The sequence below is a fragment of the Mauremys reevesii genome, unplaced genomic scaffold (genome assembly GCF_016161935.1).
Source record: "Mauremys reevesii isolate NIE-2019 unplaced genomic scaffold, ASM1616193v1 Contig1, whole genome shotgun sequence".
Lineage (NCBI taxonomy): Eukaryota > Metazoa > Chordata > Testudines > Geoemydidae > Mauremys > Mauremys reevesii.
In genome coordinates this window covers 4,730,726-4,745,610 of record NW_024100715.1, presented here as the reverse complement: position 1 = coordinate 4,745,610, position 14,885 = coordinate 4,730,726, and the positions used below count along the sequence as shown (strand labels likewise).

The 14,885-nt window shown below is 51.0% G+C and overlaps 1 protein-coding gene across 1 annotated transcript; it reads left to right on the top strand.

The window, feature by feature from the left end:
* On the top strand, positions 1-8,030 carry LOC120392511 (killer cell lectin-like receptor subfamily F member 1). The gene is made up of 6 exons (XM_039517311.1): positions 1-99; positions 4,138-4,236; positions 4,858-5,019; positions 5,545-5,699; positions 6,874-6,986; positions 7,629-8,030. The coding sequence occupies exons 1-6, from the start codon at positions 15-17 to the stop codon at positions 7,771-7,773; spliced, it is 759 nt and encodes a 252-aa protein (XP_039373245.1). The 5' UTR covers positions 1-14; the 3' UTR covers positions 7,774-8,030.
* The last annotated feature ends 6,855 nt before the right edge of the window (positions 8,031-14,885 follow it).

Below are 14,885 nucleotides of genomic sequence, written 5' to 3'. Positions count from 1 at the left end.
GGCGACTCTGGAGGATGCAGGACGAAGAGGGTTACACGGTATTGAATCTCCGGCCCAAGATGGGAACCGCCAGCCGCCCGTCTGCGACGGGGATCCAAGGTATCGCTCAAAGTCTCCGGGGACTGTCTTTCATCTGTGACAGTAATTCCGGCCTGTGCTTTCAGTGGGGTCTGAGAGAGGATGGATGGGAAGCAGGCAGGGGGCAGCTTCATATTGTGTTTCAGGCTGTAGCCTGGGTTTGAATCTTATTCTGCCAAGAACTTCTTGTGTGACCCTTCATTGCTCTCGGCCTCAGTTTCCCCATCTGTGACATGGGGATAAAAGCACTAGCCTGCCTCGGGGTGGGGGGGTGAGAGGGCAAATACAATAAAGACCGTTAGATGCTTCAATAGTGTGGGAGGTACTTAGGGTGTGTCCTAGCTACTGGGATGTTCATATGGGGGTGACAGAACAGCAAAGGGGGGGATGCAGGGTGTGTGATCAGAGCAGTGCACCCAGAGCCGCAGTGCTGGAGCAGGTCTGTGCTAAACTCCAGCCAGCCATGTGCACGTATGATGGTTATCGGACAGCATCTTACCCCTGCACCGTTCCCGCTTTGCTGGTCTCTGCAAGACACGGCCCCCTACGCTCCCATCTGAGCCAGGACCTGGAGAGCTTGGCTGTATTCCCTGCATAGTTTGTATGCAAGTAGAATTCTAGCTAAGCCGATGAGCTGTGTGGGGCAGGGATCACTGACGTCTTTGTGCCTCGCCCAGCCCAACGGGGCCCGGTATTTAATATGAATAACCCAGCAGCCAGTGGGGGGTTATTGCTGTCCATGGTTTGAACATGCCTCTGCAATGCAAGCAGGGCTGGGGGCCCCAGTGCAGCAGGCACTGACTGTATTGATGCTGTATCCCAGGGGTCGGCAACCTTTCAGTGTGCTGAGTCTTTATTTATTCACTCTAATTTAATGCCAGTCAGACCTTTTAACATTTTTAGAAGGTCTCTTTCTATAAGTCTATAATATATAACTAAACTATTGTTGTATGTAAAGTAAATAAGGTTTTTAAAATGTTTAAGAAGCTTCATTTAAAATTAAATTAAAATGCAGAGCCCTCCGGACCAGTGGCCAGGACCCGAGCAGTGTGAGTGCCACTGAAAATCAGCTCGCGTGCTGCCTTCGGCACCCGTGCCATAGGTTGCCTGCCCCTGCTGTATCCTAATGTCCCCGGGCAGGGTCAGCCGTTACAGAAGGTGACTCTGGGGAAGGGCCTGGGGCTATTTCTGGCTTCACCCTGTGCAGGCCCTGGATCGTACGGTGACTAAGTGGAGCGAGGTTCCCGCTGACCTGCAGACGTGGGTCGTCGCAAAAGGACGTTGGCGGTGTTTTGAATGCAATTTGGGCCAAGTCTGACTTTCTACCGTCACGACCTAGCAGCAGGGCTAACGGAGGAGGAGCAGGCTGCGTTCAGGGTTAATGCACTGGGCTGCGACCCAAGTCCGTGCATCTCTTTGGGCCTTGGTTCCCTCTTTAACAGGGAGATTATCATCTGCCCTTTGTGAACAGTGCGGTCTCAGCTGGAGCCTCCGGGTGTTACTGTAATATGGATAATGACGCCGGCAACACCACATCCTGTGTCTCTGTCCTGCTTCGGACTCAGTAGTGACCTGCCTCGGATGCTTCGTGTCCTGTTAGATTTCATCTAATAAACGTTTCTCGCCTCCATTTCCTGTATCGCTTCATTCTCTCTCTACCAGCTTCGGCAAGATTTTCAAAGTCAACCAGGGCAGTCAGGCTCCTAACGCCCATGGAAACTCCTGGGGAGTTGGGTGCCTACCTCCCATTTGTGTCTCCGACTCTCCCTTCCCTCGCTCCCACCCCACAGCCTGATTTTCCAATGCTGTAATTGACTCCCTTTCCAGACGTGCGTCGCAGAAAGCCAGACGGAAATGCCCCATTCCCTGCAGCGTGAATTCTGTGAACTGGGCTGGCAGTTAGTTTGCATGGTGGACAAAGAGGCGGCTGCTTTGGGTAACCAACTTGGGACACCACAAGGGTTCTAGAGGGCAGGTGCTCAGTGATTTCCCCAAATCAGGGCTCCTTTAAGTGGTCTCAGATTGGGCGGGGATGGGGAAATCACCAGTTACTTTGTGAAGTCTTGGCCAAAATGCAGAGTGAAATTGTCCTGCAGCAGGAGAGCTCCTGAGGGCCCAGAACAGAGTGAAAAGCAAGATGCTGTGACTGCACCTTATCATGTTGATCAGCAGAATCTAATTGTTTCCTTCTGCTTCCCCTGTTTGTATCCACATGCTGTGTGTCATCTGAGACTAATCGCTTCAGGGCAGGAGCCGTCTGTTTCTAGAACATAAGAACGGCCACACTGGGTAAGACCAAGGGTCCATCTAGCCCAGTATCTGTCTACCGACAGTGGCAAGTACCAGGTGCCCCAGAGGGAATAAACAGCACAAGACAACCATCAAGTGATCCATCCCCTGTCGCCCATTCCCAGCTTCTGGCAAACAGAGGCTAGAGACACCATCCCTGCCCATCCTGGCTAATAGCCACTGAGGGACCTGTGCTCCATGAACTTATCTAGTTCTTTTTTGAACCCTGTTATAGTCTTGGCCTTCACAACATCCTCTGGCAAGGAGTTCCACAGGTTGACTGTGCGTTGTGTGAAAAAAATATGTACAGTGCCTAGCCTGGGGCACTGGGACATCTAGAGGCTACGGCCATGCAGACAAAGCTGGAGTGCAAATTAGAAGTGTGGGACCTTCTGGCCCATCTGCTCTTGGGCCTTCGGTTCTCTTCGCAGCAGAACTGAACTCACTGTGGAAGTGACCACGTCTCACTCAGCAGATCTGTGTCCCTGTGTGTGTGACTGTGTCTGTCACATCTGCTGAGTACAGTGTATAATACTTGGGTTATGAGCTCTTTGGGCAGCGACCCTCTTTTTGTTCTGTGTCTGTAGAGCTCCTGGCACAATGGAGACCTGGGGCATGATTGAGGCTCCTGGGTATTACCGTGATATACCTAATAAATAATGTACAGCTCCTAGCACCGTGGGGCCCTGGAGCATGACTGAGACTCTGAGGCACTACAGCGATGTAAATCATTTCCCACTTGGGGAATATCTAAACAAAATATTAATCTCTGTTCTCCCGAGCTGCTGCAGTGCCTCATGGGAGATGTAGTTTGGATGTCTCATGCCCTCATTTGCTCCTATGAGCTGGGCCCTCCAGCTGCATTACCCCTCCCATAATGCACCTGGGTCCCTGCTGAGCCAGTCTGGTGCATTGTGGGAGATGTAGTCCAGCTGGGGAGCCCAAGGCGTAGTGGAGAACAGAGGCATGAGGCACGCGAATTGTCAAACTAACCAGAAATGAAACATTTAGTTATTTATTTAAACTTTCTGTTCCATTCAAAACAATATGTTGATTTACTTTGTCCTGTTTCAAGACAGAACCAGAAGTCAGCATGTCAGAATTTCCTGCGGGATGGAAATTCTGATTCTGAATCTGCTCTAGTGACAGGTGAATGTGTCCCCTTCAGTTTTTGGAGGCCTTACTTGAGAATATTTTAAAAGGCCCTAATTTCCAGGTAGTGCTGAGAGCCTACCCCCCAACAACCAGCCTCTTGTAAGGTGGTACCAGCTGGGACCTAAAATCCCAAATTAATTTGGGATATTAACTTGTGAAGGCCAAAACTATAACAAGGTTCAAAAAGAACTAGATAAGTTCATGGAGGACAGGCCTCTCCATGGCTATTAGCCAGGATGGGCAGGGATGGTGGCTCTAGCCTCTGTTTGCCAGAAGCTGGGAATGGGTGACAGGGGATGGATCACTGGATGATCCTCTGTTCTGTTCATTCCCTCTGGGGCACCTGGCAATGGGCACTGTTGGAAGACAGGACACTGGGCTAGATGGACCTTTGGTCTGACCCAGTCTGGTTGTTCTTGTGTTAAAATCTTGGCCTTTGGCTCTGACAGTTGTGACCCAGCTCTGCTGAGGAGCGTTTGAGACAGAGAGCAGATGCAGAACACCACCTGGCCTCTGCTTCTTTCACCCGTAATGACAGGTCTATGAAGGGTTATGCCGATACTTGTCACGCAGCCCGGGAGACACTGAGGCTGACTTACAAATCCGAATTCACAGGTTCTCCTGCGAAGCTGCGTGGGTATAAAATCACCATCGGCGTTTTGGGGGCCTGGAGCGTTGTGGCGACGCTGGCTGTGATCGCGCTGAGCATTCTGGGTGAGTGGCTAGATCCTGTTTGTTTTGTGGATGCCCTGTAAACTTTCCCATGTCTCAGCAGCTCATCCCAGAGCCTTTCCATAGATTCCAAGGCCAGAAGGGACCATTATGACAATCTAGTCTGACCTCCTGGGTAACACAGGCCGGAGACCTGCCCCATCATAATTCCTAGAGCAGGTCTCTTAGAAAAAAAACATCCAATCTCGATTTTTAAAATGGTCAGTGATGGAGAATCTACCACGCCCCTTGGCACATTGTTCCAGTGGTTAATTACCCTCATTTGCATGCTGGCTGTACAGGGTACTGTCGTAATTCCTGTGCTATAGAAGGACCAAGCTAAGGCCCATAGATGGGAGGTGATGTGCCCATGACCAAAGCATGAGTCAGCTACAACACCAGAGCACTGGAGTCCTGACACCCAACTTCCCCTGCTCGTATCCACCTGCCCCCAGAGCCAGGGATAGAACCCCCAAGTCCCTGGCCTGGCCCCTCCCAATGAATTAGTTTTCTCTCTCTCTTCTCCCCTTGATTTTTTCCCCCTGATCCACGTTCTTTGGTGCCCATTTTCCACTCTGTTGCCAGGCAAGAACTCTAACCGCAGGTCTCGTGGCTGTTTTCAAGGTTCATCTCAGGAAGGACTGACAGGAGCAGCGCCGAATGCCACCGCGAGCTGTGGTGCCCAGCGGGGAGAGAGAAACGGGGCAGAGTGCAGCGCCCATCTGACCCACCTAGTGGCACGCCTGAGCCAGGCTCTGTGTGCTCCCATCAACAGCAGCTCCCGGGGTAACCCCAGCTCCTCCTCTCTGGGCTCTGTGACTGAAGACCCTTGGAGAGACACTTTCAAGCAGTGGTTGTGACACCTACTAGCTGCCCCGTAGCTGAGTGCGTGGTCCCATGTTATAGCGCTAGTGAGGGCGGGTGCCAATGGGGTGTGCGCCCGATCGTGTGGAACAGGGTGTGCAAATGCTAATAGCTTCACTGGGGAGAATGAAAAGGTGCTGGTCATCCCTGGTGTAATTCAACTGTCCTCAAGGGAGTTCTGCTGGTACCCAGCTCCCAGCTGCAATCAGGGCCCCATTGTGCCGGGCGCTGCACAGACACACAGGGAGAGACAGTCCCTGCCCCAGCTGAGATCAGGGCCCCGTCGTGCCGGGTGCTGCACAAACACACAGGGAGAGACAGTCCCTGCCCCAGCTGAGATCAGGTTTCCTGAGAGCCAGTCTGTTGTCCAAGTTGCTGCACCAGGCAGCCTCTCAATGTCAGCACCTAATTCAGCCATTAACAGTGTCTCCTGTTTGTCTCCTCTAGAGGGCACTGGCTGCAAAATCTGTCCCCCGGACTGGCTGCCACATGGTGCCAAATGCTACTGGTTTTCTACAGAGAGTAAAATCTGGGCCGGGAGCCGTGCGGACTGCTCAGCGAGGAGCGCTGGCATGGTGGTGATCCAGGAGCAGGATGAGATGGTAAAGTGAGAAACAGGCAGAGGGGGGGTGTTAATCTTCACCTGCAAAGATAGGGGGTGTCAATGAATATCCATTTTAAACTGATTTAAAAAATGATAAAATTACCCCAAGGCCACTTTTCATAGTCCACTTTTTTTTTAAACAAAGACCATAAAATAACCAGCTTTGACCTCTCTGGGAATGTCCTCGCGCACTCGTCTGTTTGTCAGCTGTTCTGGTGGATTATGTCGTGAAGAAGCCAGATCCATGACCCTGCAAACACACTTGTGCACACACTTAGTTTTATCACAGGACTAGTCCCACCGAAATTCCTGTGCCAGTTTTTGTGGGTTTCCGAGCACATTTTCCTATATATTTATTTAAAGTTTCTCTCTCCTGTTGCGGGGGAAAAAAGCTCTAAACAGCCCAGGAAACTGAATAACTGAGGTCTACAGGTTGATACAGTGAACCTGACTATACACCAGGTGCTGTCAAATACCCAGTGGAAACACACTGAAAAACCCTCAGCTTTGAGTTCGTCAGCCGAGGTGTGACTGAGCCTTGGAAAGCCGAGCAGATGAGCTGGGAGCGGCACACTCAGGCTGCACCCAAATGAGATGCCGATTGTGCCGGAGATGGCTTACGAGGGCTCTGGACTCGGCTTCCCCTGCAGTGGGTTGGATGTGCCCATGGGCTGCATGGATTTGGCTCTGTTTTGATTGGAGAGGGAGGAAACCCTCCACGTGATCGCTTCCCACCCCCGGGGGCACTGACGTGAGCTGACTGAGTGGACTGTGCAGATCTTCATACTGTGGTTGTCCCCTCTCCCTTCCTCGCTGCTTTGACCCACTGCTGACATGGAAAGTATCATCCTTGGTATCTGTCAGTACCATTCAGAGCAGTCTGGAGTGGAGCACCTGTAAATATTTTCAAACTTGCGTCTAAAGCCCTGAGCCCCAAATGGAGGAAGGGGACATGGGGGGGGGGGGCGGGCTCTGGGAAATACTATTTGAGAATTTATCCTGGTGCTCAGGTAGCAATCGAACATCAGGTGCTAGCGTAATCCACTGGCCATTGTGTGTGTCCTGCTCCGTGCTTCATCCACGGCAAATGTTAATCTGTTACAAATCCGCTTGCAAAGCAGCTGGGAGTTGCAGCGGGTTTTCTCCCAGAAGTGCCTCTCCCCTGCTTACAGGAGTTCCTGGGGAGCAGCATTCAAGAGAAGTACCTCGTCTGGACTGGCCTCAGTGCCAACGGGACCTGGAGGAAATGGACCTGGGTGGATGGATCCTTGTTAAATCAGACGCTGTGAGTTGCTTTTACGGATGGTTGCTGAGTTATGCAAGGCAGGGGGCGGGCGTCCCTTATTATTTGAGGCCAAGACTTTCAGAAGTGACGAGTGATTTGGGGTACCCAGCTGAGGCAGCCTAAAGGGCCCAGTTGCTGGTAGGTGCTGAGCACCCTCCCTCTGATAAACAGGGGTCCCAAAATCACTCAACTCAATTTTGAAACTCTAGGGCACAGTTTTCAAAAGCATCCAAGTGACTTGGGCACTTAGTGTCATTGACAGGCAATGGGACGTAGGCTCCTAAATCACTTGGGCACCATTTGAAGATGCTACACCTTGACCCGAACTCTTAGGAAGGTTGAGATGCAGCAGCCCAGGGAAGAGCTTTGAGTGACAGCCCCCCGCCCTCCCCCAGCCGCCATTCTCAGTCGGAAGAGATGCTGGCACGGGGAGAGCCACCCCGGGAGAACATGCCAGGGCTCCAGGACGTTGGTCTCCGTCATTTCCAGATTCTTTGTGCTCCAGTTACAAGTAGCGACAAGGTTTCGCCAACACCAGTCTGGGTCTCGACACACAGAACAGCTCTGCTGTCTGTGACCTGCAATAACAAGACACCTTGAGTGCCATGAGGGCGACCAATGTCTCTTCCCTTGGTCCGGCAGGTTCCCCGTGAAAGGAGCTGCCGAAGAGAACAGCTGTGGGGTGATCAAAGGGAGTCAGATCCAGTCGGAAACCTGCAGCGGTGAATACAGATGGATTTGCCAGAAGGACGCCATCCAAATAGACAGAGGAATAAGCGATCTGTAGAGCCCTGCTAATCTGCAGAGATCCGCTTTATATGCATGCACTATTTTTGCAGATCGGATGCGGATACAAATTCTGTATCTGTGCAGGGCTGTGGCAATCTGCACTTGCAGAGCCGAGAGGTAATAACGCCTAGCTCTAATGTGCAGTGCTGAGATTTTTAAAGGGGCCTGTATTTTATTTTCTATTAAGTGCTCAGCTGGAACATAGGATCCCAAACCTGCAAAGACTGACGCATGCGCTTCACTTTAATCACCTATGTAGCCCTCTTTGCAGGATTCAGACAATGACTCTGGCCCAGACCCTCAAAGCTAGTTAGGTGCCTAGCTCCCAGTAGGAGTTAAGCACTTAAATATCTCTTGAGGAGATAGGAGGGGCTGGGCCTTTCTGCCTCAGTTTCCCCCTGCTGGCCCCTTGGTGCTTCTCCCAGGCTGGGCACTCAGAGTCTTCAGACTCTGGGGAGATGCAGCTTCTGAGCATGGCCAGCTCTGCTCTGCTCTGCGCTGTCAATGGAGGGCTCAAATTTCAGAGCCAAAACCTTTGCCTTCTCCCATGTCTCTGCCACCTCCCTGCCGCTCACCCCACCGGGCTGCTGGCCAAGGGGGGAGATGGGAGCAGCAGCCACAAAGGGGTTTGGGGCCCTGCAGTTCTATCCCCTCCTTGAGGGGTTGCTTAAAGCCGAAAAGGAGGGGACTGAACTGGTGGGGCCTGAGCACCGTTAGCCCTTAGAGAAGCCACTGTCCAAGTGACACATGGACAGGCCCAGCTCCCCAGAGGCTGCTCTACACACACGCCTTGTCTGTAGATGTAAGCAGAGTCAGGGTGAGCTCTACCCTGACATCTGGTGGTGAGTTGTGGAAAAGAGTTTCAGGGGCTGGTCTTATTTGCATAGGCACACCCACCCTGCCTAACATGAGCCCACAGCAGCCCAAATGGTCACTTTGGCAGCTGTGGGATCCCCAGTTTCTCTGTTATTGGGGCAGGAAGAATAAAGTGTTGTTACCCTGATTATGTGAATCAAGGACAGTGGAACTGTTTTGTGACAGAGGGACTCGCCATCAACTAAGTAGCACTTGCTAGACAAGGGACATGGGTTCCAAAACCCAGTAAATGAAGAGAGGGTGGGGGTAGATAGCTGCCTTTGATGGGGTGGGATTCTTTTGAAGTTTTGAAATGCTATTGTCACTTTAAAAGCAATAAAGAATCCTGTGGCACCTTATAGACTAACAGATGTTCTGCAGCATGAGCTTTCGTGGGTGAATACCCACTTCTTCAGATGCAAGTCACTTTAATTTCTCTACTGTGGAATATCAGAGTTAATTTTCATTTTATTAAGAATCTGGTTACAGACTGCTGAGCTGAATTCACTTTGGGCCAATGGTGTACCAGCAGTGATTACACCGGTACAATTTCCCTGGTCATTGTCTGGATATGCTTAATCTGGTTTAAGAGCAGTCTTTTGCAGTTTAGTTTAAACCTGCTCCCAATATCTACTAAACCAAAAACCAACCAACCAAACAAACAAACTCTGCCACTCAAAGTAAGAGCCAGCCAGCCAGTCATGGGTTTGCCTGGGCCCCAGATTTCACTAGAATAGCTCCACTTATCCCAGCACAACTTTTTCTGTAGACAGGGCCTGCCCCCAGGGAGAGTCTTGTCTCAACCCATCAGCCAAAGGCTGGCCTGAGCCTGAAGCAGGGGATGGGAGGAGCAATTAAGCTGCTTCAGGGCAAGTGACTGACAGAAAGTGGGTACAGGGGAGAAAAGGCTGAATGGGGAAAGGAGGGAGCGGAGACTGAGACAAGGATTGGAGATCAAGGAGACTGAGGAAGGCTGGTCTTGTTGTTAATGCACTGGGCTAGGACTCAGGTGATCTGTCTTCAATTCCCCATTCTGCCACAGACTCCCTGTCACTGCCTCTCACTGTGCCTCGGTTTCCCTATCTGTGGAATAGGGACGGTTTGCCTGGTTAGACCGTGAGCTCTGCAGGGCAGGGGCTGGGTGTGTCTGCACTGGAGCTGGAAGGTGTAATTTCTGGCTGGAGCAGCCATACCCACACTAGGTGTGGTCAAGCTGTCATGCTGTGGCAGCAGGAGGGACCATCCAACTCAAGTACCTATTTAGGGTTTTAGCTGGGACTGTACTCTGAGCAATTAGCTCTTCCCTCCACCAGGGCTACACTCTGATTTTAGCGTTGTAGGGTGGGTATGTCTCCTCAAGCTGGCAGTTACATCCTCCAGCTCCATTGTGGACATATCCACTGTGTGTCTGTGCAGCACCCAGCACAATGGGGCCCTGATCTCAGCTGGGGCAGGGACTGTCTCTCGCTGTGTGGGGGAGCTGAGCCTTCTCTATGGGCTATTACTTAGATTGTAGGGTTTTTGGGTAGGGATCATCTTCATAGTCTGTGTTTGTGCAGCACCTAGCACAATGGGGTGCAGGCCCACGGCTGGGGTTCCTAGGTGCGACCACAATACAGATAATGCAACAGGTATTTAAATAGCTAAACATGTCAGAGGATTTTACTGTCTAACAGGGTTTCACACACACAATTTAACTTCCTAACCTGACTGTCTACTGAGGTGGTTGGCCAGGTAATTAAGGACGCTGCAGTGGCTTGTCTACTTGGGGGTTGGGGGGAGTTTGGAAGTGCCAGCTGGGTTTTATTTTTTTCTGTTTCTGTTTGAGCTAGAAAAAAACAAGCCATCCAAGCCTTCCCCCAGTCCTCGAGGGCGGCTGACAGACTGAACAGGAGAAGCTTTGAACACAAGCCTTGCTCAGTGGCTTTTAGCTGCAGTGAGGATGGTTGCTGGGGCTGAGTGCAGGGGGTTGTGTGTCTTTCACTGAAACTACATGCAGATTTTCCAACTCTTCAGCACTGCAGCAGGAGAGGAAAAAAGCGGATTTTTTTCCAACAGAAAACTTCAAATTTTGGGTGAAAAACTTGAAGACTGAACTAGGGTTCCCAAGCTTCCAGCATGGTCCTGGAGGCTGCAGGAATTGAAGATTAATCTTGAATTAAAGATTATGTCCTGCATTGAAACCTCCAGGAAAACACGCAACCAAAATTGGCAACTCTAGACTGAACTCGTGCAATTTAGAGCTGCCACGGTTCTTTGTGGGAGTTTTAGTTTGGGCATCCCATCCTGAAAAAATTTAGAAGACGGAAAAAGTCAGTTTTACAGATAAATTAAAAAAAAAAAAGTCATTCTCAAGTTTAAAAAAACCCAGATGTTTGGGTTGGGGTTTTTTTTTTTGTTGGAAATCTTCACAGCAAACAAAAGTTCTTCTTTCCTTCAAAAAGCCATTTTTCATTTTAAAACATCAAAGATAAATTTCCCACCATCTCTACCATACTGCAGTCTTTTAAAAAGCCAGCCATCTCATTGCGTTCCCTCCCTGCCCCCATGCAACACAGCTGGAAGGGAGCCAGCTCAGGTGCCATAAATACTTAGCTTAGATCACCCCACCACTCTCATATATATTGAAGCAGCAACAATCACACGGTAACTCATGTGAACTCTTTGGAGAGTGTGACGCAGTGGGGGATTTTCTTAGTGTTCTGCATGAGTACTGTATGTGTGCCTCAGTTTCCCCGGTATGCTGCGGGTTTAACGAGGTGGTGGTGGGGGGGGTTGTTGTTGCCAAGGACCTGGTGTGACTTCACCTAGCAATTGCCCTGGACAACAGCCTGGGTACCAAAAACTGGTGATTGGAGGCCCATCCCATCTTGGAAGGCAGCTGGTTCTGGCCAGTGGTGGGAACAAAGGATGATGGAAGTGAGAAGGCCCAGGTGACCTTTTTGCCTGGGACTGAACTGAAGACAACAGACGGGGGAGGGGCTGTTGGGGAAGGTAATATAGGATGGTCGGCTGGAAGGAGGGGGCTGCTGGACTGGGGACAAATCGCAGCCTGAGCCACCCGGATGTGGGACAGACCCAGACGGGCTGGGCTGGGAGTTTCTAGCTCCAAAAGCCCTGAGAACTTCGTGTGCTGGGTTGAGCCATTCAATAAACCCTGTTGTTTTACGCTGGCTGAGTCACTGCGGGCTAGAGCCAGGGTTTGCATTGTTCCCTCTGAGGGTACGTCTACACTACGGGACTATTCCGAATTTGCATAAACCGGTTTTGTAAAACAGATTTTATAAAATCGAGTGTGCGTGGCCACACTAAACACATTAAATCGGTGGTGTGCGTCCACGGTCCGAGGCTAGCGTCGATTTCTGGAGCATTGCACTGTGGGTAGCTACTCCGTAGCTATCCCATAGTTCCCGCAGCCTCCCCCGCCCCTTGGCATTTCCGGGTTGAGATCCCAGTGCCTGATGGGGCAAAAATCATTTTCGCGGGTGGTTCTGGGTACAGCCTCACCCCTCCCTCCTCCCTGACAGCGGCAGACAACCTTTTGCTTGGTGAACGTGCAGACGCCATAGCACAGCAAGCATGGACCCTGCTCAGCTCCATACCGCAATCGTGGATGTTTTAAACACCTCGCGCAGTATATGCTGAACCAGGACCGAAACCGAGGCGAGTAAGAGGCGGATACGGCAGCGGCGATGACAGTGATGAGGACGTGGACACAGAATTATCTCAAACCGCGGGCCCCGCGCTTTGGAGATCCTGATGGTAATGGGGCAGATTCTATCCATTGAACGCCGATTTTGGGCCGGAAACAAGCACTGACTGGTGGGACCGCATTGTGTTGCAGGTGTGGACGATTCCCAGTGGCTGCAACTTCGCATGCGTAAGGGCACTTTCATGGAACTTTGTGACTTGCTTGCCCCTGCCCTGAAACGCCATAATACCAAGATGAGAGCAGCCCTCACAGTAGAGAAGCGAGTGGCGATAGCCCTGTGGAAGCTTGCAACACCAGACAGCTACCGGTCAGTCGGGAATCAATTTGGAGTTGGAAAATCTACTGTGGGGCTGCTGTGATGCAAGTAGCCAAAGCAATCACTAAGCTGCTGCTACGAAGGTTGTGACTCTGGGAAACGTGCAGGCCATAGTGGATGGCTTTGCTGCAATGGGATTCCCTAACTGTGGGGCGATAGATGGAACCCATATCCCTATCTTGGCACGCAGCACCAGGGCACACCCAGTCGTAAACCGGAAGGGGTTTTTCAATGGTGCTGCAAGCACTGGTGGATCACAAGGACGTTTCACAAACATCCACGTGGGATGGCCAGGAGGGTTCATGATGCTCGCGTATTCAGAAGCACTACTCTGTTTAAACGGCTGCAGCAAGGGACTTACTTCCCAGACCAGAAAATAACAGTTGGGGATGTTGAAATGCCTGTCGTTATCCTGGGGACCCAGCCTACCCCTTGATGCCATGGCTCATGAAGCCATACACAGGCAGCCTGGACAGTGGTCAGGATCTGTTCAATTACAGGCTGAGCAAGTGCAGAATGGTGGTGGAATGTGCATTTGGCCGAAAAAAGGCTCGCTGGCGCACATTACTGACTCGCTCAGACCTCAGCCAAACCAATGTCCCCTATGTTATTGCTGCTTGCTGTATTCTCCACAATCTCTGTGAGAGTAAGGGGAGACCTTTATGGCGGGGTGGGAGGCTGAGGCAAATCACCTGGCCGCTGATTACGCGCAGCCAGACACCAGGGAGATTAGAAGAGCACACCAGATCAGAGAAGCTTTGAAAACGAGCTTCATCAATGGCCAGGGTACAGTGTGACTGCTGTGTTTGTTGATGAACACCCAACCCCTTGATTGACTCAGTCCCTAAAGCACTCCCCCTCCCTTCGAGTACAGCTTAGTTATGCAAATAAAGTCACTCTCATTTAAAAGCATTAATTCTTTATTTTTTCATTATAAAAAGGGAGAGAAGTAAGGGTGTGCTTTGGGAGGAGGAAAGGAGGGATGGAGAAGGCCATTAAAAAAATTCAGAGTAACGGCATCCTTCTGGTTGGGCTGTCCACGGGGTGGAGCTGGGTGAGGAGGCTAAGGAACATGGTGAGGGGAGGGTGGTTATACAGGGCTGCAGCGGCACTCTGTGATCCTGCTGCCGCTCCTGAAGCTCCACAAGACGCCGGAGCATGTCAGTTTGATCACGCAGCAGCCCCAGAGTTGCATCCCGCCACCGCTGATCTTCCTGCCGCCACCGCTGATTTTCCTGCCGGTCTTCCTGCCGCCACCTCTCATCTCGGTTGTCCCTCCTGTCCTCACGTTCATCCCTCCTGTCCTCACGTTCACTGGCCTCTTTCCTGTAATTTGAAACCACGTCCTTCCACTCATTCAGATGAGCTCTTTCATTGCGTGTAACTTCCATAATATCTGAGAACATCTCATCTCGCCTTCTTTTTCCTCCGCCTTATCTGTGCTAGCCTTTGGGATGGAGGAGGGACTTGTAAAATTTGCAGCTGCATGAGGGAGATAAATATTTAGAAAGATACATTTTACAGAACAATGGTTATACTCTTTCACAGTGAAAAGCACTATTCACCTTACATAGCACATGTGATTTCCCTACAAGGTCGCATTTTTCATCTTAATAGTGACTGCTTGCATCTCTGGGGTTACAGATCTCACAGACACAGGTCCAGGCATCAGGATTCAGCTTGCATGCGGCCATGGTAAGCCACTGTCTCAGTGATTTACCCCTCCCCCCCCAACGCATGGCTAATACCACGCTAGCTCCCTGCTAATCAACAACCTTCCTCCCCACCCACTGCTTGTCCGTAGCTTGGGGGAGCTCGCCTCGCCGGTGACCAAACAGAAAAGATCATCGGCATTTCACCCCTCTCCCCGCTTCGCTACGTGCAGGAAAGTGTTTTAAGCTGCTGCATTCCACGAACCCAGTAGAAAAATGGCCACCCCTTACTTAAATTCCTGATTTTTAACCAGGTTATCCTGAACGATATCACTTTGCTGAGGATAACAGAACAAGATAAAGAGCGGATGCTTCTTGAATGCCAGCAGTCCCGGGACCATACGCTGCGATGCTTTGCCACGCAATGATACCTGATTACTTGCTACAAGCATGGCATGGTAAAGTGTCCTACCACGGAGGGCAGAAAAAGGATGCCTTGACCAGAAACCTTCTGCAAAGTCTTCTGGAGTACCTACAGTAGCGCTTCAACGAGATGTCACTGGAGCATATACTCT

Excerpts from the sequence above, each read along its gene's own strand:
- LOC120392511 (XM_039517311.1), top strand. The coding sequence starts at position 15 with ATGCAGGACGAAGAGGGTTACACGGTATTGAATCTCCGGCCCAAGATG. Across the intron at positions 100-4,137 it reads GTCTGCGACGGGGATCCAAG|GTTCTCCTGCGAAGCTGCGT; the intron begins GTATCGCTCAAA and ends CCGAATTCACAG. Across the intron at positions 5,700-6,873 it reads TCCAGGAGCAGGATGAGATG|GAGTTCCTGGGGAGCAGCAT; the intron begins GTAAAGTGAGAA and ends CCCTGCTTACAG.